We start from the raw sequence: 25,841 nt of genomic DNA, 5'->3' as shown, positions 1-25,841 counted from the left end.
GGGATATGGGACAAAGGCGGGAATATGGAGTTAGGTCATAGATCAGCCAGGATCTCATTGAATGACAGAAGAGGCTCGTGGGGTCTGAATGGGCCTCCTCCTGTTCCTGTGCAACAGGCCGGAGAAGGGGCTGAATGGGCCTCCTCCTGTTCCAGTGTAACTGGCTGGAGAAGGGGCTGAATGGGCCTCCTCTTGTTCCTGTGTAACAGGCTGGAGCAGGAGCTGAATGGGCCTCCTCCTGTTCCTGTGTAACAGGCCGGAGAAGGGGCTGAATGGGCCTCCTCCTGTTCCCGTGTAACAGGCTGGACAAGGGGCTGAATGGGCCTCCTCCTGTTCATGTGTAACAGGCTGGAGAAGGGGCTGAATGGGCCTCCTCCTGTTCCTGTGTAACAGGCCGGAGAAGGGGCTGAATGGGCCTCCTCCTGTTCCAGTGTAACAGGCTGGAGAAGGGGCTGAATGGGCCTCCTCCTGTTCCTGTGTAACAGGCTGGACAAGGGGCTGAATGGGCCTCCTCCTGTTCCTGTGCAACAGGCTGGAGAAGGGGCTGAATGGGCCTCCTCCCGTTCCCGTGTAACAGGCTGGAGAAGGGGCTCAATGGCCTCCCCCTTGTTCCTGACCACTTATTGAGGATGGCCCCTTGAGGAAGGGTATGCAACAGTGGGGATTCCAAACCCAGTGAGGTGCGAGTGAGAGAACCTGGGCTCGTATGAGAGAGAGGGAGGGAGACAGGGAGAGTATGTGTGTGAGACAGAGAAAGAGACAAAAAAGCACTTCAGATAACAGAAAGGTTTACAGAAGGGGCTGCTTTATTTCAAACCCGAGTAACCGTGACAACCATCGCGAAGCCATGCTTGCGCAGTGTGGTACGGAGGGAGTGAAAGGTCCTGAGGCCTATCTGGGCCTAGCTCTACGTGCCCTGTCTCTGCCATGGCCTCTCCACTCCCGCCCACTCATCCCCGTGTTCACTGCTTGCCGTTGCCATTGATGGGGACCTTCTTGTGGGCATCAGATTCCAGGTAGGCCTTGAGTTTAGGCCTAGAGATGATGCGATCCACGTAGGCCTTGAGCAGGGGAGTGCCCTTCAGGCAACCCGGAGACAGCACCTCAAGGTTAGAAAGCATATCGACCAGATTATAATCAGCATAAGAGATCTACAGAGAGAGAGAGGAAAGTGAGTGAGAGTCGGTATAGAGCACTCACAGTGCACAGTGTTAGATACACTGCAGAGCTCCCTTTACATTACCCTGACATTGTGTCCCCCTCACTTTATACCCAGTGTCAGCATCGAGTGCTCCCAGGACAGGTACAGTATGGGGTTAGATACAGTGTGGAGCTCCCTCTACATTACCCTGACAGTGTGTCCCCCCCACTTTATACCCAGTGTCAGTATCGAGTGCTCCCAGGACAGGTACAGTATGGGGTTAGATACAGTGTGGAGCTCCCTCTGCATTACCCTGACAGTGTGTCCCCCACTTTATACCCAGTGTCAGCATCGAGTGCTCCCAGGACAGGTACAGTACGGGTTAGATACAGTGTAGAGCTCCCTCGACATTACCCTGCAGTGTGTCCCCCCCACTTTATAACCAGTTTCAGCATCGAGTGCTCCCAGGACAGGTCCAGCACGGGTTAGATACAGTGTAGAGCTCCCTCTACATTACCCTGACAGTGTGTCCCCCCCACTTTATACCCAGTGTCAGTATCGAGTGCTCCCAGGACAGGTACAGTACGGGTTAGATACAGTGTAGAGCTCCCTCCACATTACCCTGACAGTGTGTCCCCCACTTTATACCCAGTGTCAGCATCGAGTGCTCCCAGGACAGGTACAGTACGGGTTAGATACAGTGTAGAGCTCCCTCGACATTACCCTGCAGTGTGTCCCCCCCACTTTATAACCAGTTTCAGCATCGAGTGCTCCCAGGACAGGTCCAGCACGGGTTAGATACAGTGTAGAGCTCCCTCTACATTACCCTGACAGTGTGTCCCCCCCACTTTATACCCAGTGTCAGTATCGAGTGCTCCCAGGACAGGTACAGTACGGGTTAGATACAGTGTAGAGCTCCCTCTACATTACCCTGACAGTGTGTCCTCGCACTTTATACCCAGTGTCAGTATCGAGTGCTCCCAGGACAGGTACAGTACGGGTTAGATACAGTGTAGAGCTCCCTCGACATTACCCTGCAGTGTGTCCCCCCCACTTTATAACCAGTTTCAGCATCGAGTGCTCCCAGGACAGGTCCAGCACGGGTTAGATACAGTGTAGAGCTCCCTCTACATTACCCTGACAGTGTTTCCCCCCCACTTTATACCCAGTGTCAGCATCGAGTGCTCCCAGGACAGGTCCAGCACGGGTTAGATACAGTGTAGAGCTCCCTCTACATTACCCTGACAGTGTGTCCCCCCCACTTTATACCCAGTGTCAGTATCGAGTGCTCCCAGGACAGGTACAGTACGGGTTAGATACAGTGTAGAGCTCCCTCTACATTACCCTGACAGTGTGTCCTCGCACTTTATACCCAGTGTCAGTATCGAGTGCTCCCAGGACAGGTACAGTACGGGTTAGATACAGTGTAGAGCTCCCTCTACATTACCCTGACAGTGTCCCCTCCACTTTATACCCAGTGTCAGCATCGAGTGCTCCCAGGACAGGTACAGTACGGGTTAGATACAGTGTAGAGCTCCCTCTACATTACCCTGACAGTGTGTCCTCGCACTTTATACCCAGTGTCAGTATCGAGTGCTCCCAGGACAGGTACAGTACGGGTTAGATACAGTGTAGAGCTCCCTCGACATTACTCTGACAGTGTGTCCCCTCCACTTTATACCCAGTATCAGCATCGAGTGCTCCCAGGACAGGTACAGTACGGGTTAGATACAGTGTAGAGCTCCTTCTACATTACCCTGACAGTGTGTCCTCCACTTTAGACCCAGTGTCAGCATCGAGTGCTCCCAGGACAGGTACAGTACGGGTTAGATACAGTGTAGAGCTCCCGCGACATTACTCTGACAGTGTGTCCCCCCCCCACTTTATACCCAGTGTCAGCATTGATTGCTCCCCAGACAGATACAGTACGGGGTTAGATAGAGTTAAGATTGTGCATCCGACCTTATTTCCCACGAGGAAGTCCTTCCCGCCATTATTTTTTGCCAGGAGATCTTCGAAGGGTTTCAGTTCTGCTGGGATGCTTTTGATGAAAGCTTCCCTCCCAGTATCCTGTGAGAAATTGAAAAGATGAAGGTCAGAGGGTCAGTCCTGAGGGAGTGCTGCACAGTCGGAGGGTCAGTACTGAGGGAGTGCTGCACTGTCAGAGAGTCAGTACTGAGAGAGTGCTGCACTGTCGGAGAGTCAGTACTGAGGGAGTGCTGCACTGTGTCAGGGTTAGTACTGAGGGAGCACTGCACTGTCGGATGGTCAGTACTGAGGGAGTGCTGCACTGTCGGAGGGTCAGTACTGAGGGAGTGCTGCACTGTCGGATGGTCAGTACTGAGGGAGTGCTGCACTGTCGGAGGGTCAGTACTGAGGGAGTGCTGCACTGTCGGAGGGTCAGTACTGAGGGTGTGCTGCACTGTCGGAGGGTCAGTACTGAGGGAGTGCTGCACTGTCAGAGGGTCAGTACTGAGGGAGTGCTGCACTGTCAGAGGGTCAGTACTGAGGGAGCGCTGCACTGTCGAAGGGTCAGTACTGAGGGAGTGCTGCACTGTCGGAGGGTCAGTACTGAGGCAGTGCTGCACTGTCGGAGGGTCAGTACTGAGGGAGTGCTGCACTGTCGAAGGGTCAGTACTGGGGGAGTGCTGCACTGTCGGTGGGTCAGTACTGAGGGAGTGCTGCACTGTCGGAGGGTCAGTACTGAGGGAGTGCTGCACTGTCGGAGGGTCAGTACTGGGGGAGTGCTGCACTGTCGGAGGGTCAGTACTGGGGGAGTGCTGCACTGTCGGTGGGTCAGTACTGAGGGAGTGCTGCACTGTCGGAGGGTCAGTACTGAGGGAGTGCTGCACTGTCGGAGGGTCAGTACTGGGGGAGTGCTGCACTGTCGGAGGGTCAGTACTGAGGGAGTGCTGCACTGTCAGATGGTCAGTACTGAGGGAGTGCAGCACTGTCGGAGGGTCAGTACTGAGGGAGTGCTGCACTGTCAGATGGCCAATACTGAGGGAGTGCAGCACTGTCGGAGGGTCAGTACTGAGGGAGCGCTGCACTGTCGGAGGGTCAGTACTGAGGGAGTGCAGAACTGTCGGAGGGTCAGTACTGAGGGAGTGCTGCACTGTCGGAGGGTCAGTACTGAGGGAGTGCTGCACTGTCGGAGGGTCAGTACTGAGGGTGTGCTGCACTGTCGGAGGGTCAGTACTGAGGGAGTGCTGCACTGTCAGAGGGTCAGTACTGAGGGAGTGCTGCACTGTCAGAGGGTCAGTACTGAGGGAGTGCTGCACTGTCGGAGGGTCAGTACAGAGGGAGTGCTGCACTGTCAGAGAGTCAGTACTGAGGGAGTGCTGCACTGTCAGAGGGTCAGTACTGAGGGAGTGCTGCACTGTCAGAGGGTCAGTACTGAGGGAGCGCTGCACTGTCGAAGGGTCAGTACTGAGGGAGTGCTGCACTGTCGGAGGGTCAGTCCTGAGGCAGTGCTGCACTGTCGGAGGGTCAGTACTGAGGGAGTGCTGCACTGTCGGAGGGTCAGTACTGAGGGAGTGCTGCACTGTCGGAGGTTCAGTATGAGGGAGCGCTGCACTGTCGGAGGGTCAGTACTGAGGGAGTGCTGCACTGTCAGAGGGTCAGTACTGAGGGAGTGCTGCACTGTCAGAGGGTCAGTATTGAGGGAGCGCTGCACTGTCGGAGGGCCAGTACTGAGGGTGTGCAGCACTGTCGGAGGGTCAGTACTGAGGGAGTGCTGCACTGTCAGATGGTCAGTACTGAGGGAGTGTAGCACTGTCGGAGGGTCAGTACTGAGGGAGTGCTGCACTGTCAGATGGTCAATACTGAGGGAGTGCAGCACTGTCGGAGGGTCAGTACTGAGGGAGCGCTGCACTGTCGGAGGGTCAGTACTGAGGGAGTGCAGAACTGTCGGAGGGTCAGTACTGAGGGAGTGCTGCACTGTCAGAGGGTCAGTATTGAGGGAGCGCTGCACTGTCGGAGGGTCAGTACTGAGGGAGTGCAGCACTGTTGGAGGGTCAGTACTGAGGGAGTGCTGCACTGTCGGAGGGTCAGTACTGAGGGTGTGCTGCACTGTCGGAGGGTCAGTACTGAGGGAGTGCTGCACTGTCAGAGGGTCAGTACTGAGGGAGTGCTGCACTGTCAGAGGGTCAGTACTGAGGGAGTGCTGCACTGTCGGAGGGTCAGTACAGAGGGAGTGCTGCACTGTCAGAGAGTCAGTGCTGAGGGAGTGCTGCACTGTCAGAGGGTCAGTACTGAGGGAGTGCTGCACTGTCAGAGGGTCAGTACTGAGGGAGCGCTGCACTGTCGAAGGGTCAGTACTGAGGGAGTGCTGCACTGTCGGAGGGTCAGTACTGAGGCAGTGCTGCACTGTCGGAGGGTCAGTACTGAGGGAGTGCTGCACTGTCGGAGGGTCAGTACTGAGGGAGTGCTGCACTGTCAGAGTGTCAGTACTGAGGGAGTGCTGCACTGTCGGAGGTTCAGTATGAGGGAGTGCTGCACTGTCGGAGGGTCAGTACTGAGGGAGTGCTGCACTGTCAGAGGGTCAGTATTGAGGGAGCGCTGCACTGTCGGAGGGCCAGTACTGAGGGTGTGCAGCACTGTCGGAGGGTCAGTACTGAGGGAGTGCTGCACTGTCAGATGGTCAGTACTGAGGGAGTGCAGCACTGTCGGAGGGTCAGTACTGGGGGAGTGCTGCACTGTCGGTGGGTCAGTACTGAGGGAGTGCTGCACTGTCGGAGGGTCAGTACTGAGGGAGTGCTGCACTGTCGGAGGGTCAGTACTGAGGGAGTGCTGCACTGTCGGAGGGTCAGTACTGAGGGAGTGCTGCACTGTCAGAGGGTCAGTACTGAGGGAGTGCTGCACTGTCAGAGGGTCAGTACTGAGGGAGTGCTGCACTGTCGGAGGGTCAGTACAGAGGGAGTGCTGCACTGTCAGAGAGTCAGTACTGAGGGAGTGCTGCACTGTCAGAGGGTCAGTACTGAGGGAGTGCTGCACTGTCAGAGGGTCAGTACTGAGGGAGCGCTGCACTGTCGAAGGGTCAGTACTGAGGGAGTGCTGCACTGTCGGAGGGTCAGTCCTGAGGCAGTGCTGCACTGTCGGAGGGTCAGTACTGAGGGAGTGCTGCACTCTCGGAGGGTCAGTACTGAGGGAGTGCTGCACTGTCGGAGGTTCAGTATGAGGGAGCGCTGCACTGTCGGAGGGTCAGTACTGAGGGAGTGCTGCACTGTCAGAGGGTCAGTACTGAGGGAGTGCTGCACTGTCAGAGGGTCAGTATTGAGGGAGCGCTGCACTGTCGGAGGGCCAGTACTGAGGGTGTGCAGCACTGTCGGAGGGTCAGTACTGAGGGAGTGCTGCACTGTCAGATGGTCAGTACTGAGGGAGTGCAGCACTGTCGGAGGGTCAGTACTGAGGGAGTGCTGCACTGTCAGATGGTCAATACTGAGGGAGTGCAGCACTGTCGGAGGGTCAGTACTGAGGGAGCGCTGCACTGTCGGAGGGTCAGTACTGAGGGAGTGCAGAACTGTCGGAGGGTCAGTACTGAGGGAGTGCTGCACTGTCAGAGGGTCAGTATTGAGGGAGCGCTGCACTGTCGGAGGGTCAGTACTGAGGGAGTGGAGCACTGTTGGAGGGTCAGTACTGAGGGAGTGCTGCACTGTCAGATGGTCAGTACTGGGGGAGTGCTGCACTGTCGGAGGGTCAGTACTGAGGGAGTGCTGCACTGTCGGAGGGTCAGTACTAAGGGAGTGCTGCACTGTCAGATGGTCAGTACTGAGGGAGTGCTGCACTGTCGGAGGGTCAGTACTGGGGGAGTGCTGCACTGTCGGTGGGTCAGTACTGAGGGAGTGCTGCACTGTCGGAGGGTCAGTACTGAGGGAGTGCTGCACTGTCGGAGGGTCAGTACTGAGGGAGTGCTGCACTGTCGGAGGGTCAGTACTGAGGGAGTGCTGCACTGTCAGATGGTCAGTACTGAGGGAGTGCAGCACTGTCGGAGGGTCAGTACTGAGGGAGTGCTGCACTGTCAGATGGCCAATACTGAGGGAGTGCAGCACTGTCGGAGGGTCAGTACTGAGGGAGCGCTGCACTGTCGGAGGGTCAGTACTGAGGGAGTGCAGAACTGTCGGAGGGTCAGTACTGAGGGAGTGCTGCACTGTCGGAGGGTCAGTACTGAGGGAGTGCTGCACTGTCGGAGGGTCAGTACTGAGGGTGTGCTGCACTGTCGGAGGGTCAGTACTGAGGGAGTGCTGCACTGTCAGAGGGTCAGTACTGAGGGAGTGCTGCACTGTCAGAGGGTCAGTACTGAGGGAGTGCTGCACTGTCGGAGGGTCAGTACAGAGGGAGTGCTGCACTGTCAGAGAGTCAGTACTGAGGGAGTGCTGCACTGTCAGAGGGTCAGTACTGAGGGAGTGCTGCACTGTCAGAGGGTCAGTACTGAGGGAGCGCTGCACTGTCGAAGGGTCAGTACTGAGGGAGTGCTGCACTGTCGGAGGGTCAGTACTGAGGGAGTGCTGCACTGTCGGAGGGTCAGTACTGAGGGAGTGCTGCACTGTCGGAGGGTCAGTACTGAGGGAGTGCTGCACTGTCGGAGGTTCAGTATGAGGGAGCGCTGCACTGTCGGAGGGTCAGTACTGAGGGAGTGCTGCACTGTCAGAGGGTCAGTACTGAGGGAGTGCTGCACTGTCAAAGGGTCAGTATTGAGGGAGCGCTGCACTGTCGGAGGGCCAGTACTGAGGGTGTGCAGCACTGTCGGAGGGTCAGTACTGAGGGAGTGCTGCACTGTCAGATGGTCAGTACTGAGGGAGTGCAGCACTGTCGGAGGGTCAGTACTGAGGGAGTGCTGCACTGTCAGATGGTCAATACTGAGGGAGTGCAGCACTGTCGGAGGGTCAGTACTGAGGGAGCGCTGCACTGTCGGAGGGTCAGTACTGAGGGAGTGCAGAACTGTCGGAGGGTCAGTACTGAGGGAGTGCTGCACTGTCAGAGGGTCAGTATTGAGGGAGCGCTGCACTGTCGGAGGGTCAGTACTGAGGGAGTGCAGCACTGTTGGAGGGTCAGTACTGAGGGAGTGCTGCACTGTCAGATGGTCAGTACTGGGGGAGTGCTGCACTGTCGGAGGGTCAGTACTGAGGGAGTGCTGCACTGTCGGAGGGTCAGTACTGAGGGAGTGCTGCACTGTCGGAGGGTCAGCACTGAGGGAGTGCTGCACTGTCGGAGGGTCAGTACTAAGGGAGTGCTGCAATGTCAGATGGTCAGTACTGAGGGAGTGCTGCACTGTCGGAGGGTCAGTACTGGGGGAGTGCTGCACTGTCGGTGGGTCAGTACTGAGGGAGTGCTGCACTGTCGGAGGGTCAGTACTGAGGGAGTGCTGCACTGTCGGAGGGTCAGTACTGGGGGAGTGCTGCACTGTCGGAGGGTCAGTACTGAGGGAGTGTTGCACTGTCGGAGGGTCAGTACTGAGTGAGTGCTGCACTGTCGGAGGGTCAGTACTGAGGGAGCGCTGCACTGTCGGAGGGTCAGTACTGAGGGAGTGCTGCACTGTCGGAGGGTCAGTACTGAGGGAGTGCTGCACTGTCGGAGGGTCAGTACTGAGGGAGTGCTGCACTGTCGGAGGGTCAGTACTGAGAGAATGCTGCACTGTCGGAGGGTCAGTACTGAGGGAGTGCTGCACTGTCGGAGGGTCAGTACTGAGGGAGTGCTGCACTGTCCGGGGATCAGTACTGAGGGAGTGCTGCACTGTCGGAGGGTCAGTACTGAGGGAGTGCTGCACTGTCGGAGGGTCAGTACTGAGGGAGTGCTGCACTGTCAGAGTGTCAGTACTGAGGGAGTGCTGCACTGTCGGAGGGTCAGTACTGAAGGAGTGCTGCAAGGTCGGAGGGTCAGTACTGAGGGAGTGCTTCACTGTCGGAGGGTCAGTACTGACGGAGTGCTGCACTGTCAGAGAGTCAGTACTGAGGGAGTGCTGCACTGTGGGAGGGTCAGTACTGAAGGAGTGCTGCACTGTCGGAGGGTCAGTACTGAGGGAGTGCTGCACTGTCGGAGGGTCAGTACTGAGGGAGTGCTGCACTGTCAGAGAGTCAGTACTGAGGGAGTGCTGCACTGTTGGAGTGTCAGTACTGAGGGAGTGCTGCACTGTCAGAGTGTCAGTACTGAGGGAGTGCTGCATGTCGGAGGGTCAGTACTGAGGGAGTGCTGCATGTCGGAGGGTCAGTACTGAGGGAGTGCTCCACTGTCGGAGGGTCAGTACTGAGGGAGTGCTGCACTGTCAGAGAGTCAGTACTGAGAGAGTGCTGCACTGTCGGAGAGTCAGTACTGAGGGAGTGCTGCACTGTGTCAGGGTTAGTACTGAGGGAGCACTGCACTGTCGGATGGTCAGTACTGAGGGAGTGCTGCACTGTCGGAGGGTCAGTACTGAGGGAGTGCTGCACTGTCGGAGGGTCAGTACTGAGGGTGTGCTGCACTGTCGGAGGGTCAGTACTGAGGGAGTGCTGCACTGTCAGAGGGTCAGTACTGAGGGAGTGCTGCACTGTCAGAGGGTCAGTACTGAGGGAGTGCTGCACTGTCGGAGGGTCAGTACAGAGGGAGTGCTGCACTGTCAGAGAGTCAGTACTGAGGGAGTGCGGCACTGTCAGAGGGTCAGTACTGAGGGAGTGCTGCACTGTCAGAGGGTCAGTACTGAGGGAGCGCTGCACTGTCGAAGGGTCAGTACTGAGGGAGTGCTGCACTGTCGGAGGGTCAGTACTGAGGCAGTGCTGCACTGTCGGAGGGTCAGTACTGAGGGCGTGCTGCACTGTCGGAGGGTCAGTACTGAGGGAGTGCTGCACTGTCAGAGTGTCAGTACTGAGGGAGTGCTGCACTGTCGGAGGTTCAGTATGAGGGAGTGCTGCACTGTCGGAGGGTCAGTACTGAGGGAGTGCTGCACTGTCAGAGGGTCAGTACTGAGGGAGTGCTGCACTGTCAGAGGGTCAGTATTGAGGGAGCGCTGCACTGTCGGAGGGCCAGTACTGAGGGTGTGCAGCACTGTCGGAGGGTCAGTACTGAGGGAGTGCTGCACTGTCAGATGGTCAGTACTGAGGGAGTGCAGCACTGTCGGAGGGTCAGTACTGGGGGAGTGCTGCACTGTCGGTGGGTCAGTACTGAGGGAGTGCTGCACTGTCGGAGGGTCAGTACTGAGGGAGTGCTGCACTGTCGGAGGGTCAGTACTGGGGGAGTGCTGCACTGTCGGAGGGTCAGTACTGAGGGAGTGCTGCACTGTCAGATGGTCAGTACTGAGGGAGTGCAGCACTGTCGGAGGGTCAGTACTGAGGGAGTGCTGCACTGTCAGATGGCCAATACTGAGGGAGTGCAGCACTGTCGGAGGGTCAGTACTGAGGGAGCGCTGCACTGTCGGAGGGTCAGTACTGAGGGAGTGCAGAACTGTCGGAGGGTCAGTACTGAAGGAGTGCTGCACTGTCGGAGGGTCAGTACTGAGGGAGTGCTGCACTGTCGGAGGGTCAGTACTGAGGGTGTGCTGCACTGTCGGAGGGTCAGTACTGAGGGAGTGCTGCACTGTCAGAGGGTCAGTACTGAGGGAGTGCTGCACTGTCAGAGGGTCAGTACTGAGGGAGTGCTGCACTGTCGGAGGGTCAGTACAGAGGGAGTGCTGCACTGTCAGAGAGTCAGTACTGAGGGAGTGCTGCACTGTCAGAGGGTCAGTACTGAGGGAGTGCTGCACTGTCAGAGGGTCAGTACTGAGGGAGCGCTGCACTGTCGGAGGGTCAGTACTGAGGCAGTGCTGCACTGTCGGAGGGTCAGTACTGAGGGAGTGCTGCACTGTCGGAGGGTCAGTACTGAGGGAGTGCTGCACTGTCGGAGGTTCAGTATGAGGGAGCGCTGCACTGTCGGAGGGTCAGTACTGAGGGAGTGCTGCACTGTCAGAGGGTCAGTACTGAGGGAGTGCTGCACTGTCAGAGGGTCAGTATTGAGGGAGCGCTGCACTGTCGGAGGGCCAGTACTGAGGGTGTGCAGCACTGTCGGAGGGTCAGTACTGAGGGAGTGCTGCACTGTCAGATGGTCAGTACTGAGGGAGTGCAGCACTGTCGGAGGGTCAGTACTGAGGGAGTGCTGCACTGTCAGATGGTCAATACTGAGGGAGTGCAGCACTGTCGGAGGGTCAGTACTGAGGGAGCGCTGCACTGTCGGAGGGTCAGTACTGAGGGAGTGCAGAACTGTCGGAGGGTCAGTACTGAGGGAGTGCTGCACTGTCAGAGGGTCAGTATTGAGGGAGCGCTGCACTGTCGGAGGGTCAGTACTGAGGGAGTGCAGCACTGTTGGAGGGTCAGTACTGAGGGAGTGCTGCACTGTCAGATGGTCAGTACTGGGGGATTGCTGCACTGTCGGATGGTCAGTACTGAGGGAGTGCTGCACTGTCGGAGGGTCAGTACTGAGGGAGTGCTGCACTGTCGGAGGGTCAGTACTAAGGGAGTGCTGCACTGTCAGATGGTCAGTACTGAGGGAGTGCTGCACTGTCGGAGGGTCAGTACTGGGGGAGTGCTGCACTGTCGGTGGGTCAGTACTGAGGGAGTGCTGCACTGTCGGAGGGTCAGTACTGAGGGAGTGCTGCACTGTCGGAGGGTCAGTACTGAGGGAGTGCTGCACTGTCGGAGGGTCAGTACTGAGGGAGTGCTGCACTGTCGGAGGTTCAGTATGAGGGAGCGCTGCACTGTCGGAGGGTCAGTACTGAGGGAGTGCTGCACTGTCAGAGGGTCAGTACTGAGGGAGTGCTGCACTGTCAGAGGGTCAGTATTGAGGGAGCGCTGCACTGTCGGAGGGCCAGTACTGAGGGTGTGCAGCACTGTCGGAGGGTCAGTACTGAGGGAGTGCTGCACTGTCAGATGGTCAGTACTGAGGGAGTGCAGCACTGTCGGAGGGTCAGTACTGAGGGAGTGCTGCACTGTCAGATGGTCAATACTGAGGGAGTGCAGCACTGTCGGAGGGTCAGTACTGAGGGAGCGCTGCACTGTCGGAGGGTCAGTACTGAGGGAGTGCAGAACTGTCGGAGGGTCAGTACTGAGGGAGTGCTGCACTGTCAGAGGGTCAGTATTGAGGGAGCGCTGCACTGTCGGAGGGTCAGTACTGAGGGAGTGCAGCACTGTTGGAGGGTCAGTACTGAGGGAGTGCTGCACTGTCAGATGGTCAGTACTGGGGGATTGCTGCACTGTCGGAGGGTCAGTACTGAGGGAGTGCTGCACTGTCGGAGGGTCAGTACTGAGGGAGTGCTGCACTGTCGGAGGGTCAGTACTAAGGGAGTGCTGCACTGTCAGATGGTCAGTACTGAGGGAGTGCTGCACTGTCGGAGGGTCAGTACTGGGGGAGTGCTGCACTGTCGGTGGGTCAGTACTGAGGGAGTGCTGCACTGTCGGAGGGTCAGTACTGAGGGAGTGCTGCACTGTCGGTAGGTCAGTACTGAGGGAGCGCTGCACTGTCGGAGGGTCAGTACTGAGGGAGTGCTGCACTGTCAGATGGTCAGTACTGAGGGAGTGCAGCACTGTCGGAGGTTCAGTACTGAGGGAGTGCTGCACTGTCAGATGGCCAATACTGAGGGAGTGCAGCACTGTCGGAGGGTCAGTACTGAGGGAGCGCTGCACTGTCGGAGGGTCAGTACTGAGGGAGTGCAGAACTGTCGGAGGGTCAGTACTGAGGGAGTGCTGCACTGTCGGAGGGTCAGTACTGAGGGAGTGCTGCACTGTCGGAGGGTCAGTACTGAGGGTGTGCTGCACTGTCGGAGGGTCAGTACTGAGGGAGTGCTGCACTGTCAGAGGGTCAGTACTGAGGGAGTGCTGCACTGTCAGAGGGTCAGTACTGAGGGAGTGCTGCACTGTCGGAGGGTCAGTACAGAGGGAGTGCTGCACTGTCAGAGAGTCAGTACTGAGGGAGTGCTGCACTGTCAGAGGGTCAGTACTGAGGGAGTGCTGCACTGTCAGAGGGTCAGTACTGAGGGAGCGCTGCACTGTCGAAGGGTCAGTACTGAGGGAGTGCTGCACTGTCGGAGGGTCAGTCCTGAGGCAGTGCTGCACTGTCGGAGGGTCAGTACTGAGGGAGTGCTGCACTGTCGGAGGGTCAGTACTGAGGGAGTGCTGCACTGTCGGAGGTTCAGTATGAGGGAGCGCTGCACTGTCGGAGGGTCAGTACTGAGGGAGTGCTGCACTGTCAGAGGGTCAGTACTGAGGGAGTGCTGCACTGTCAGAGGGTCAGTATTGAGGGAGCGCTGCACTGTCGGAGGGCCAGTACTGAGGGTGTGCAGCACTGTCGGAGGGTCAGTACTGAGGGAGTGCTGCTCTGTCAGATGGTCAGTACTGAGGGAGTGCAGCACTGTCGGAGGGTCAGTACTGAGGGAGTGCTGCACTGTCAGATGGTCAATACTGAGGGAGTGCAGCACTGTCGGAGGGTCAGTACTGAGGGAGCGCTGCACTGTCGGAGGGTCAGTACTGAGGGAGTGCAGAACTGTCGGAGGGTCAGTACTGAGGGAGTGCTGCACTGTCAGAGGGTCAGTATTGAGGGAGCGCTGCACTGTCGGAGGGTCAGTACTGAGGGAGTGCAGCACTGTTGGAGGGTCAGTACTGAGGGAGTGCTGCACTGTCAGATGGTCAGTACTGGGGGAGTGCTGCACTGTCGGAGGGTCAGTACTGAGGGAGTGCTGCACTGTCGGAGGGTCAGCACTGAGGGAGTGCTGCACTGTCGGAGGGTCAGTACTAAGGGAGTGCTGCACTGTCGGAGGGTCAGTACTGGGGGAGTGCTGCACTGTCGGTGGGTCAGTACTGAGGGAGTGCTGCACTGTCGGAGGGTCAGTACTGAGGGAGTGCTGCACTGTCGGAGGGTCAGTACTGGGGGAGTGCTGCACTGTCGGAGGGTCAGTACTGAGGGAGTGTTGCACTGTCGGAGGGTCAGTACTGAGGGAGTGCTGCACTGTCGGAGGGTCAGTACTGAGGGAGCGCTGCACTGTCGGAGGGTCAGTACTGAGGGAGTGCTGCACTGTCGGAGGGTCAGTACTGAGGGAGTGCTGCACTGTCGGAGGGTCAGTACTGAGGGAGTGCTGCACTGTCGGAGGGTCAGTACTGAGAGAGTGCTGCACTGTCGGAGGGTCAGTACTGAGGGAGTGCTGCACTGTCGGAGGGTCAGTACTGAGGGAGTGCTGCACTGTCCGGGGATCAGTACTGAGGGAGTGCTGCACTGTCGGAGGGTCAGTACTGAGGGAGTGCTGCACTGTCGGAGGGTCAGTACTGAGGGAGTGCTGCACTGTTGGAGTGTCAGTACTGAGGGAGTGCTGCACTGTCAGAGTGTCAGTACTGAGGGAGTGCTGCATGTCGGAGGGTCAGTACTGAGGGAGTGCTGCATGTCGGAGGGTCAGTACTGAGGGAGTGCTCCACTGTCGGAGGGTCAGTACTGAGGGAGTGCTGCACTGTCAGAGAGTCAGTACTGAGAGAGTGCTGCACTGTCGGAGAGTCAGTACTGAGGGAGTGCTGCACTGTGTCAGGGTTAGTACTGAGGGAGCACTGCACTGTCGGATGGTCAGTACTGAGGGAGTGCTGCACTGTCGGAGGGTCAGTACTGAGGGAGTGCTGCACTGTCGGAGGGTCAGTACTGAGGGTGTGCTGCACTGTCGGAGGGTCAGTACTGAGGGAGTGCTGCACTGTCAGAGGGTCAGTACTGAGGGAGTGCTGCACTGTCAGAGGGTCAGTACTGAGGGAGTGCTGCACTGTCGGAGGGTCAGTACAGAGGGAGTGCTGCACTGTCAGAGAGTCAGTACTGAGGGAGTGCTGCACTGTCAGAGGGTCAGTACTGAGGGAGTGCTGCACTGTCAGAGGGTCAGTACTGAGGGAGCGCTGCACTGTCGAAGGGTCAGTACTGAGGGAGTGCTGCACTGTCGGAGGGTCAGTACTGAGGCAGTGCTGCACTGTCGGAGGGTCAGTACTGAGGGCGTGCTGCACTGTCGGAGGGTCAGTACTGAGGGAGTGCTGCACTGTCAGAGTGTCAGTACTGAGGGAGTGCTGCACTGTCGGAGGTTCAGTATGAGGGAGTGCTGCACTGTCGGAGGGTCAGTACTGAGGGAGTGCTGCACTGTCAGAGGGTCAGTACTGAGGGAGTGCTGCACTGTCAGAGGGTCAGTATTGAGGGAGCGCTGCACTGTCGGAGGGCCAGTACTGAGGGTGTGCAGCACTGTCGGAGGGTCTGTACTGAGGGAGTGCTGCACTGTCAGATGGTCAGTACTGAGGGAGTGCAGCACTGTCGGAGGGTCAGTACTGGGGGAGTGCTGCACTGTCGGTGGGTCAGTACTGAGGGAGTGCTGCACTGTCGGAGGGTCAGTACTGAGGGAGTGCTGCACTGTCGGAGGGTCAGTACTGGGGGAGTGCTGCACTGTCGGAGGGTCAGTACTGAGGGAGTGCTGCACTGTCAGATGGTCAGTACTGAGGGAGTGCAGCACTGTCGGAGGGTCAGTACTGAGGGAGTGCTGCACTGTCAGATGGCCAATACTGAGGGAGTGCAGCACTGTCGGAGGGTCAGTACTGAGGGAGCGCTGCACTGTCGGAGGGTCAGTACTGAGGGAGTGCAGAACTGTCGGAGGGTCAGTACTGAGGGAGTGCTGCACTGTCGGAGGGTCAGTACTGAGGGAGTGCTGCACTGTCGGAGGGTCAGTACTGAGGGTGTGCTGCACTGTCGGAGGGTCAGTACTGAGGGAGTGCTGCACTGTCAGAGGGTCAGTACTGAGGGAGTGCTGCACTGTCAGAGGGTCAGTACTGAGGGAGTGCTGCACTGTCGGAGGGTCAGTACAGAGGGAGTGCTGCACTGTCAGAGAGTCAGTACTGAGGGAGTGCTGCACTGTCAGAGGGTCAGTACTGAGGGAGTGCTGCACTGTCAGAGGGTCAGTACTGAGGGAGCGCTGCACTGTCGAAGGGTCAGTACTGAGGGAGTGCTGCACTGTCGGAGGGTCAGTACTGAGGCAGTGCTGCACTGTCGGAGGGTCAGTACTGAGGGAGTGCTGCACTGTCGGAGGGTCAGTACTGAGGGAGTGCTGCACTGTCGGAGGTTCAGTATGAGGGAGCGCTGCACTGTCGGAGGGTCAGTACTGAGGGAGTGCTGCACTGTCAGAGGGTCAGTACTGAGGGAGTGCTGCACTGTCAGAGGGTCAGTATTGAGGGAGCGCTGCACTGTCGGAGGGCCAGTACTGAGGGTGTGCAGCACTGTCGGAGGGTCAGTACTGAGGGAGTGCTGCACTGTCAGATGGTCAGTACTGAGGGAGTGCAGCACTGTCGGAGGGTCAGTACTGAGGGAGTGCTGCACTGTCAGATGGTCAATACTGAGGGAGTGCAGCACTGTCGGAGGGTCAGTACTGAGGGAGCGCTGCACTGTCGGAGGGTCAGTACTGAGGGAGTGCAGAACTGTCGGAGGGTCAGTACTGAGGGAGTGCTGCACTGTCAGAGGGTCAGTATTGAGGGAGCGCTGCACTGTCGGAGGGTCAGTACTGAGGGAGTGCAGCACTGTTGGAGGGTCAGTACTGAGGGAGTGCTGCACTGTCAGATGGTCAGTACTGGGGGATTGCTGCACTGTCGGAGGGTCAGTACTGAGGGAGTGCTGCACTGTCGGAGGGTCAGTACTGAGGGAGTGCTGCACTGTCGGAGGGTCAGTACTAAGGGAGTGCTGCACTGTCAGATGGTCAGTACTGAGGGAGTGCTGCACTGTCGGAGGGTCAGTACTGGGGGAGTGCTGCACTGTCGGTGGGTCAGTACTGAGGGAGTGCTGCACTGTCGGAGGGTCAGTACTGAGGGAGTGCTGCACTGTCGGAGGGTCAGTACTGAGGGAGTGCTGCACTGTCGGAGGGTCAGTACTGAGGGAGTGCTGCACTGTCGGAGGTTCAGTATGAGGGAGCGCTGCACTGTCGGAGGGTCAGTACTGAGGGAGTGCTGCACTGTCAGAGGGTCAGTACTGAGGGAGTGCTGCACTGTCAGAGGGTCAGTATTGAGGGAGCGCTGCACTGTCGGAGGGCCAGTACTGAGGGTGTGCAGCACTGTCGGAGGGTCAGTACTGAGGGAGTGCTGCACTGTCAGATGGTCAGTACTGAGGGAGTGCAGCACTGTCGGAGGGTCAGTACTGAGGGAGTGCTGCACTGTCAGATGGTCAATACTGAGGGAGTGCAGCACTGTCGGAGGGTCAGTACTGAGGGAGCGCTGCACTGTCGGAGGGTCAGTACTGAGGGAGTGCAGAACTGTCGGAGGGTCAGTACTGAGGGAGTGCTGCACTGTCAGAGGGTCAGTATTGAGGGAGCGCTGCACTGTCGGAGGGTCAGTACTGAGGGAGTGCAGCACTGTTGGAGGGTCAGTACTGAGGGAGTGCTGCACTGTCAGATGGTCAGTACTGGGGGATTGCTGCACTGTCGGAGGGTCAGTACTGAGGGAGTGCTGCACTGTCGGAGGGTCAGTACTGAGGGAGTGCTGCACTGTCGGAGGGTCAGTACTAAGGGAGTGCTGCACTGTCAGATGGTCAGTACTGAGGGAGTGCTGCACTGTCGGAGGGTCAGTACTGGGGGAGTGCTGCACTGTCGGTGGGTCAGTACTGAGGGAGTGCTGCACTGTCGGAGGGTCAGTACTGAGGGAGTGCTGCACTGTCGGTAGGTCAGTACTGAGGGAGCGCTGCACTGTCGGAGGGTCAGTACTGAGGGAGTGCTGCACTGTCAGATGGTCAGTACTGAGGGAGTGCAGCACTGTCGGAGGGTCAGTACTGAGGGAGTGCTGCACTGTCAGATGGCCAATACTGAGGGAGTGCAGCACTGTCGGAGGGTCAGTACTGAGGGAGCGCTGCACTGTCGGAGGGTCAGTACTGAGGGAGTGCAGAACTGTCGGAGGGTCAGTACTGAGGGAGTGCTGCACTGTCGGAGGGTCAGTACTGAGGGAGTGCTGCACTGTCGGAGGGTCAGTACTGAGGGTGTGCTGCACTGTCGGAGGGTCAGTACTGAGGGAGTGCTGCACTGTCAGAGGGTCAGTACTGAGGGAGTGCTGCACTGTCAGAGGGTCAGTACTGAGGGAGTGCTGCACTGTCGGAGGGTCAGTACAGAGGGAGTGCTGCACTGTCAGAGAGTCAGTACTGAGGGAGTGCTGCACTGTCAGAGGGTCAGTACTGAGGGAGTGCTGCACTGACAGAGGGTCAGTACTGAGGGAGCGCTGCACTGTCGAAGGGTCAGTACTGAGGGAGTGCTGCACTGTCGGAGGGTCAGTCCTGAGGCAGTGCTGCACTGTCGGAGGGTCAGTACTGAGGGAGTGCTGCACTGTCGGAGGGTCAGTACTGAGGGAGTGCTGCACTGTCGGAGGTTCAGTATGAGGGAGCGCTGCACTGTCGGAGGGTCAGTACTGAGGGAGTGCTGCACTGTCAGAGGGTCAGTACTGAGGGAGTGCTGCACTGTCAGAGGGTCAGTATTGAGGGAGCGCTGCACTGTCGGAGGGCCAGTACTGAGGGTGTGCAGCACTGTCGGAGGGTCAGTACTGAGGGAGTGCTGCTCTGTCAGATGGTCAGTACTGAGGGAGTGCAGCACTGTCGGAGGGTCAGTACTGAGGGAGTGCTGCACTGTCAGATGGTCAATACTGAGGGAGTGCAGCACTGTCGGAGGGTCAGTACTGAGGGAGCGCTGCACTGTCGGAGGGTCAGTACTGAGGGAGTGCAGAACTGTCGGAGGGTCAGTACTGAGGGAGTGCTGCACTGTCAGAGGGTCAGTATTGAGGGAGCGCTGCACTGTCGGAGGGTCAGTACTGAGGGAGTGCAGCACTGTTGGAGGGTCAGTACTGAGGGAGTGCTGCACTGTCAGATGGTCAGTACTGGGGGAGTGCTGCACTGTCGGAGGGTCAGTACTGAGGGAGTGCTGCACTGTCGGAGGGTCAGCACTGAGGGAGTGCTGCACTGTCGGAGGGTCAGTACTAAGGGAGTGCTGCACTGTCGGAGGGTCAGTACTGGGGGAGTGCTGCACTGTCGGTGGGTCAGTACTGAGGGAGTGCTGCACTGTCGGAGGGTCAGTACTGAGGGAGTGCTGCACTGTCGGAGGGTCAGTACTGGGGGAGTGCTGCACTGTCGGAGGGTCAGTACTGAGGGAGTGTTGCACTGTCGGAGGGTCAGTACTGAGGGAGTGCTGCACTGTCGGAGGGTCAGTACTGAGGGAGCGCTGCACTGTCGGAGGGTCAGTACTGAGGGAGTGCTGCACTGTCGGAGGGTCAGTACTGAGGGAGTGCTGCACTGTCGGAGGGTCAGTACTGAGGGAGTGCTGCACTGTCGGAGGGTCAGTACTGAGAGAGTGCTGCACTGTCGGAGGGTCAGTACTGAGGGAGTGCTGCACTGTCGGAGGGTCAGTACTGAGGGAGTGCTGCACTGTCCGGGGATCAGTACTGAGGGAGTGCTGCACTGTCGGAGGGTCAGTACTGAGGGAGTGCTGCACTGTCGGAGGGTCAGTACTGAGGGAGTGCTGCACTGTCAGAGTGTCAGTACTGAGGGAGTGCTGCACTGTCGGAGGGTCAGTACTGAAGGAGTGCTGCAAGGTCGGAGGGTCAGTACTGAGGGAGTGCTTCACTGTCGGAGGGTCAGTACTGAGGGAGTGCTGCACTGTCAGAGAGTCAGTACTGAGGGAGTGCTGCACTGTGGGAGGGTCAGTACTGAAGGAGTGCTGCACTGTCGGAGGGTCAGTACTGAGGGAGTGCTGCACTGTCGGAGGGTCAGTACTGAGGGAGTGCTGCACTGTCAGAGAGTCAGTACTGAGGGAGTGCTGCACTGTTGGAGTGTCAGTACTGAGGGAGTGCTGCACTGTCAGAGAGTCAGTACTGAGGGAGTGCTGCATGTCGGAGGGTCAGTACTGAGGGAGTGCTGCATGTCGGAGGGTCAGTACTGAGGGAGTGCTGCATGTCGGAGGGTCAGTACTGAGGGAGTGCTGCATGTCAGAGAGTCAGTACTGAGGGAGTGCTGCATGTCGGAGGGTCAGTACTGAGGGAGTGCTGCACTGTCGGAGGGACAGTACTGAGGGAGTGCTGCATGTCGGAGGGTCAGTACTGAGGGAGTGCTGCACTGTCGGAGGGTCAGTACTGAGGGAGTGCTGCATGTCGGAGGGTCGGTACTGAGGGAGTGCTGCACTGTCGGAGGGTCAGTACTGAGGGAGTGCCGCACTGTCAGAGGGTCAGTACTGAGGGAGTGCTGCACTGTCGGAGGGTCAGTACTGAGGGAGTGCTGCACTGTCGGAGGGTCAGTACTGAGGGAGTGCTGCACTGTCGGAGGGTCAGTACTGAGGGAGTGCTGCAGTTCCAGATTCCACTCCCCCTTGTGTTGTGTTAAGAGGTCCTTCCTGACATCACCCCTGAACAGCCTGGCTCTCCTTTTTACGTTCTGCCCCCCTGTTCCGCACTCCCCCACCGTCCCCCGCACTTCCGGAATTAGTCTCTCTCTATCGAACCTATCAATTCCTTTAATCATCTTCAACGCCTCGATTAGATCATCCCTTTGTCTTCTAAAGGCGAGGGAATACAAGCTTCGTCTGTCACCCGGCCTCATCATTTAACCCTTTAAGTCCTTGAATCTGTACTTCCAACCCCAAGCTCAGACAGTATATCCTTCTTGATATGTGGTGTCCTGAACAGAACATCGTTACTTGGAATGTTATATAAACTATAATGTAACGTCAACTCCTTTATATTCCAGCCACCACCCAGCTTGAGAGAAAGATTCCCTTGGAACTTTTGTTGCTAAGTACAACTCACGTATTCTCTGTAGATGAACATTATGTATTTTAGACGTAGATCCTCAACTCCATCGTTCACCATGTCGATCAGCGAGGCCTCTTTAACGTCCTTCCCGTACAAGTCTTGAACAAACAAAAATGCCAAAATGGGTGCCTCACTGATGGGAGAATTGAATTGAACAACAGAGACCAGCAGTCGGCCTCAAGCCGCAGCCCGACATGTAGACTGCAGGGTTCAGCCAGTCCCGTAGGCCCCAGACTCCAGCCAGTCATGAATAGTAGGCCACAGGCTTCACCCAAGCTGAAACAGTAGGCCACAGGCTTCAGGCCGTTGAACAGGCCGTAGATGTCAACCAGTTGGGATCAGTCGGCCTTGGCCTTCAGCCAGCTGGATGGGTGTCAGGCTTCTGCCAGTCTGGAACAGTAGGCCGCAGGCTGTCGCCAGTCGGATTGGCCACAGACTTCAGCCAGTATGGTAGGTCTCAGGCTTCAACCCGTTGGGTAGGCCTCAGGGTTCAGCCCGTAGGGTAGGCCTCAGGCTATATATTAGTCTGTATATTGATCCAGGGTTATATTCTAGGCCTGTAGATTAGGTTCATGAAGTGCGCAGATTTTTCCACATACTTACTGTGTTTGCGGCCCAGGTAACGGAGGATGGCGTTGGATTGGTACAGCACGAAGTCGCCATCTTGGAATTTGGGCAGTTGGCCGAAAAGCTGAAAGGAAGGTGTTGGTGGTGTTGGTTAAATGTGTTTTTGGCTAAAGAATTGGGACGTTTTACACCCACCATTTGCAACCACCAGTTTCGGGCCCTATTCTTTGTCGGATTTGTTGTTGGGAGATCATTGACTGTCCTGAGAGGGATGATGGCCTTACAACAACAACAACAACAACAAGTGTTTAAATAGCACCTTTAAATAAAACGTCCCAAAGCACTTCACAGGAGCATTATGAAAAACATCTGACACCAAGCCGCATAAGGAGATATTCGGGAGAGGTGACCAAAAGCTGGGTCAAAGAGGGAGGTTTTAAGGAGCATCTTAAAGGAGGAGAGAGAGAGAGGCGGAGAGGTTTAGGGAGGGAATTCCAGAGCTTAGGGCCCAGGCAGCTGAAGGCACGGCCGGGGATGGTGGAGCAATTAAAATCGGGGGATGCTCAAGAGGCCGGAATTGGAGGAGCGCAGAGATCTCGGAGGGTTGTAGGGGCTGGAGGAGGTTACAGAGATAGGGAGGGTTGTAGGGACTGGAGGAGGTTACAGAGATAGGGAGGGTTGTAGGGGCTGGAGGAGGTTACAGAGATAGGGAGGGTTGTAGGGACTGGAGGAGGTTACAGAGATAGGGAGGGTTGTAGGGGATGGAGGAGGTTACAGAGATAGGGAGGGGTGTAGGTCATGGAGGAGGTTACAGAGATAGGTAGTACTATATGGGCCAGAGTGGGAGTCAGTGTGGGTCAGTGAGCACAGGGGGTGAGGGATGAACGGGACTCGCTGTGAGTTCGGACACGGGGCAGGGGGGGCAGCAGAGTTTCGGATGATCTGAAGTTTACGGAGGGTAGAATGTGGGAGAGCAGCCAGGAGAGTGTTGGAATACTCAAGTCTGGAGGTGACCGAGGCAGGGATGAGGGTTTCAGCAGCGGATGAGCTGTGACAGGGGTGGGGTCTGGGGATGGAGCTCAGTACCAGACCGGGATTGAGATTGGCCAACTTAGCACTAGGCCGGGGATTGGAGCCTGGGCCTTTCCTGCTGTGTGTGTGCAGCGTGAAGGTGGGGGTGGCGGGGTGCGGATTTGCCGGTGCACAATTAGATCCTGAAACGCAATAACTCCGCTGCTCCGCGTCCCCACTCACACATGATTTCTTTAAGGCTCCGTCTGTCCATTGCTCCATTGTTATCTCCTCCTCTTTCCAGGTCTGGCTTTGATCGGCCAACAGCATTCTCATCGCCGAGCAACGGCCTGATGGGCAGGCGGGAGGGAGTGGGGCAAGGGTGAAACACAAACACATGGTCCATCAGTCAATCAGAGCTCAGAGAACCCGCCCCTCCCCTCAAACCCAACCCACGCAACCCACCCCACTCCCTCATCGCTGCCCCCACTCTACGCCAAACCCCATCCACTCAAATCCGTGAGGCTAAATGGGACCTTACCTCGGACCCGGAAGTAGGTGATGGTGTAATTCGACACTGGAAGATAAAAAGGGGAAACCAAGGGTTAAAATCGGTTCAACACCTTTCCTCTCCATCTCTCCTGAGGAAAAAAGAGGAAGAGAATGGGGGAAGAGAGAGAAGGGGGGTGCGGGGAAGATTGAGGGAGGCAGAGAGAGTGAGGGGGCAGAGAGAGGGTTGAGAGGGGGAAGATTGAGAGAGGCAGAGTGTGACGGGAAGGGGAAGAGAGCAGAAGGGAAGGGAGCAGCAGAGGGGGAGAGAGGGAGGGAGTGAGGGGGAGAGGGAGAAGTTGAGAGGGTGGGAGAGAGTGAGAGAGGGGAAAGGAGAAATAGGGGGAAGGGAGGGAAAGAGGGAGGATGGGGAGAGGGTGAAGAGAGAGAGGGAAGGAGGGGTAGAGAGGGGAAAGGAGAGACAGAGAGAGAGGGAAAGAGGGGTGGAGAGGGAGGAAGGAGTAGAGAGAAGGTAAAGGAGAGATAGAGAGAGGCAGGATAGAGAGGGAAGGAGGGGTAGAGAGGGAGGAAGGAGTAGAGAGGGGGGAAAGGAGAGATAGAGAGGTGAAACGGAGAGGGAGGGAGGATACAGACATGGGGGAACAGAGAGGGAAGGAGTGGTAGAAAGGGAGGATGTAGAGAGAGAAAGGAGAGACAGAGAGGGGTAGAAAGAGAGAGGTGGAGGGAGAGGGGGAGGGGGGGAGGATAGAAAGAGGGGGAGGGAAGAGGCGGGGGGGGTAGAGGGAGGGGGGAAGAGAGACAGGGAAGAAGGAGAGAAGAGGGAGGGGGAAGAGAGAGAGGGAAGAAGGGGAGAAGAGGGAGGGGAAGAGAGAGAGGGAAGGAGGGGAAAAGAGGGGGAAGGAGGGGGAAGGAATAGAGAGAGGGTAGGAAAGATAGCGAGGGGCAGACAGAGAGAGAGGGTGAGGGAATGGGGTAAGAGAACACTGAATGAAACTTTTTTAAACTTCGATCAACAAGGCCGAGAAAGTCTTGCAAAAGAATTTGCAAAGTTTGAAATCCTGTTCGTCACTCACTCAAACACAAAACAAACCAGATCGTATTCAGCTCAAACTTACTGATTGACAAAAACTCAAAAGTGAAGCAAAGACAGAAAAGACCGGCGACAGAATTCCGGAAGGTTCTTTGCAGGCAAACGCTTTCTTCCAACTGTGCAAATGTGGCCAAGCGTGTCAGAGGAGAGAGAGACAGAGATTGCACCCTTTGCCCCCGGCAAAGCGGTTTGACAACCTGGCAGTCAGGCCAGAATTGGCACAAGTGCAGAATTCCTCACTTTGAGGAGCGGAGGAGGGGCAGTTGCTAAGGAACAAGCCATGAATTAGCACAATCCATGTGCACAATTGGAATCTCTGCCTGCGCAGAGGGCCTGAGACCGTGTGCGCACCGCGGCGCACCCTGATGATGTAGCGTTTTCATCAATCACTTTGTTTATATAACCCATTCTTTAGAAATATCCCCCAACTGCTGTGAGTCTGTAGTGTTAACTTTCAAACTGTACTCCTTCCCACTACACCAGGGCAATATTCAGCCATCTCCCAGGAAAACTAATGGAAGAGAAAGTCCCTATTAATAACCTCCAAATTAATAACCTCCTATTAATGCTCTGCTATTAATATAATCGTATCAATATCGACCGACCAATCATCTGGATCTCCATTCCTGAATCACTTGGTAAATGGATTGCTGGCAATTTTCAACTGGGTGATCTGTAAGAGAAAATTCAGAAGCATGAGGTGATGGAGTTTTCCTCTACATTACCCTGACACTGTCCCCCCCCACTTTATACCCAGTGTCAGCATCGAGTGCTCCCAGGACAGGTACAGCACGGGTTAGATACAGTGTAGAGCTCCCTCTACATTACCCTGACACTGTCCCCCCCCACTTTATACCCAGTGTCAGCATCGAGTGCTCCCAGGACAGGTACAGCACGGGTTAGATACAGTGTAGAGCTCCCTCTACATTACCCTGACAGTGTGTCCCCCCCACTTTATACCCAGTGTCAGCATCGAGTGCTCCCAGGACAGGTACAGTACGGGTTAGAAACAGTGTAGAGCTCCCTCTACATTACCCTGACAGTTTGTCCCCCCCCACTTTATACCCAGTGTCAGCATCGAGTGCTCCCAGGACAGGTACAGCACGGGTTAGATACAGTGTAGAGCTCCCTCTACATTCCCCTGACAGTGTGTCCCCCCCACTTTATACCCAGTGCCAGCATCGAGTGCTCCCAGGACGGGTACAGTACTGGTTAGATACAGTGTAGAGCTCCCTCTACATTACCCTGACAGTTTGTCCCCCCCCACTTTATACCCAGTGTCAGCATCGAGTGCTCCCAGGACAGGTACAGCACGGGTTAGATACAGTGTAGAGCTCCCTCTACATTACTCTGACAGTGTGTCCCCCCCACTCTATACCCAGTGTCAGCATCGAGTGCTCCCAGGACAGGTACAGCACGGGTTAGATACAGTGTAGAGCTCCCTCTACATTACCCTGACAGTGTGTCCCCCGCACTTTTTACCCAGTGTCAGGATCGAGTGCTCCCAGGACAGGTACAGCACGGGTTAGATACAGTGTAGAGCTCCCTCTACATTACCCTGACAGTGTGTCCCCCCCACTTTATACCCAGTGTCAGCGTCGAGTGCTCCCAGGACAGTTACAGTACGAGTTAGATACAGTGTAGAGCTCCCTCTACATTACCCTGACAGTGTGTGTGTGTGTGTGTGTATCTAGCTTCTGCTCTGTGTCTCAATCAAAGAAAGTTTGAACTCACCTTGTGGAGTGTCTTTTAGAAATCTTCCTGC

At 56.8% G+C, this 25,841-nt stretch overlaps 1 protein-coding gene across 1 annotated transcript; it reads right to left on the bottom strand.

The window, feature by feature from the left end:
- Window positions 1–788: 788 nt before the first annotated feature.
- On the bottom strand, window positions 789–24,247 carry LOC137385074 (glutathione S-transferase P-like). The gene is made up of 7 exons (XM_068059816.1): window positions 24,102–24,247; window positions 23,018–23,053; window positions 22,720–22,826; window positions 21,502–21,589; window positions 20,893–20,996; window positions 3,104–3,211; window positions 789–1,151 (listed from the first exon to the last, which is right to left on the bottom strand). Coding segments are annotated over exons 1-7 (633 nt in total). The 5' UTR covers window positions 24,103–24,247; the 3' UTR covers window positions 789–962.
- Between the last annotated feature and the right edge of the window lie 1,594 nt (window positions 24,248–25,841).

The sequence above is a fragment of the Heterodontus francisci genome, chromosome 28 (assembly GCF_036365525.1).
Source record: "Heterodontus francisci isolate sHetFra1 chromosome 28, sHetFra1.hap1, whole genome shotgun sequence".
NCBI lineage: Eukaryota > Metazoa > Chordata > Chondrichthyes > Heterodontiformes > Heterodontidae > Heterodontus > Heterodontus francisci.
Note: the sequence above shows the minus strand (reverse complement) of the source record. Positions and strands in the feature narration are given on the sequence as shown.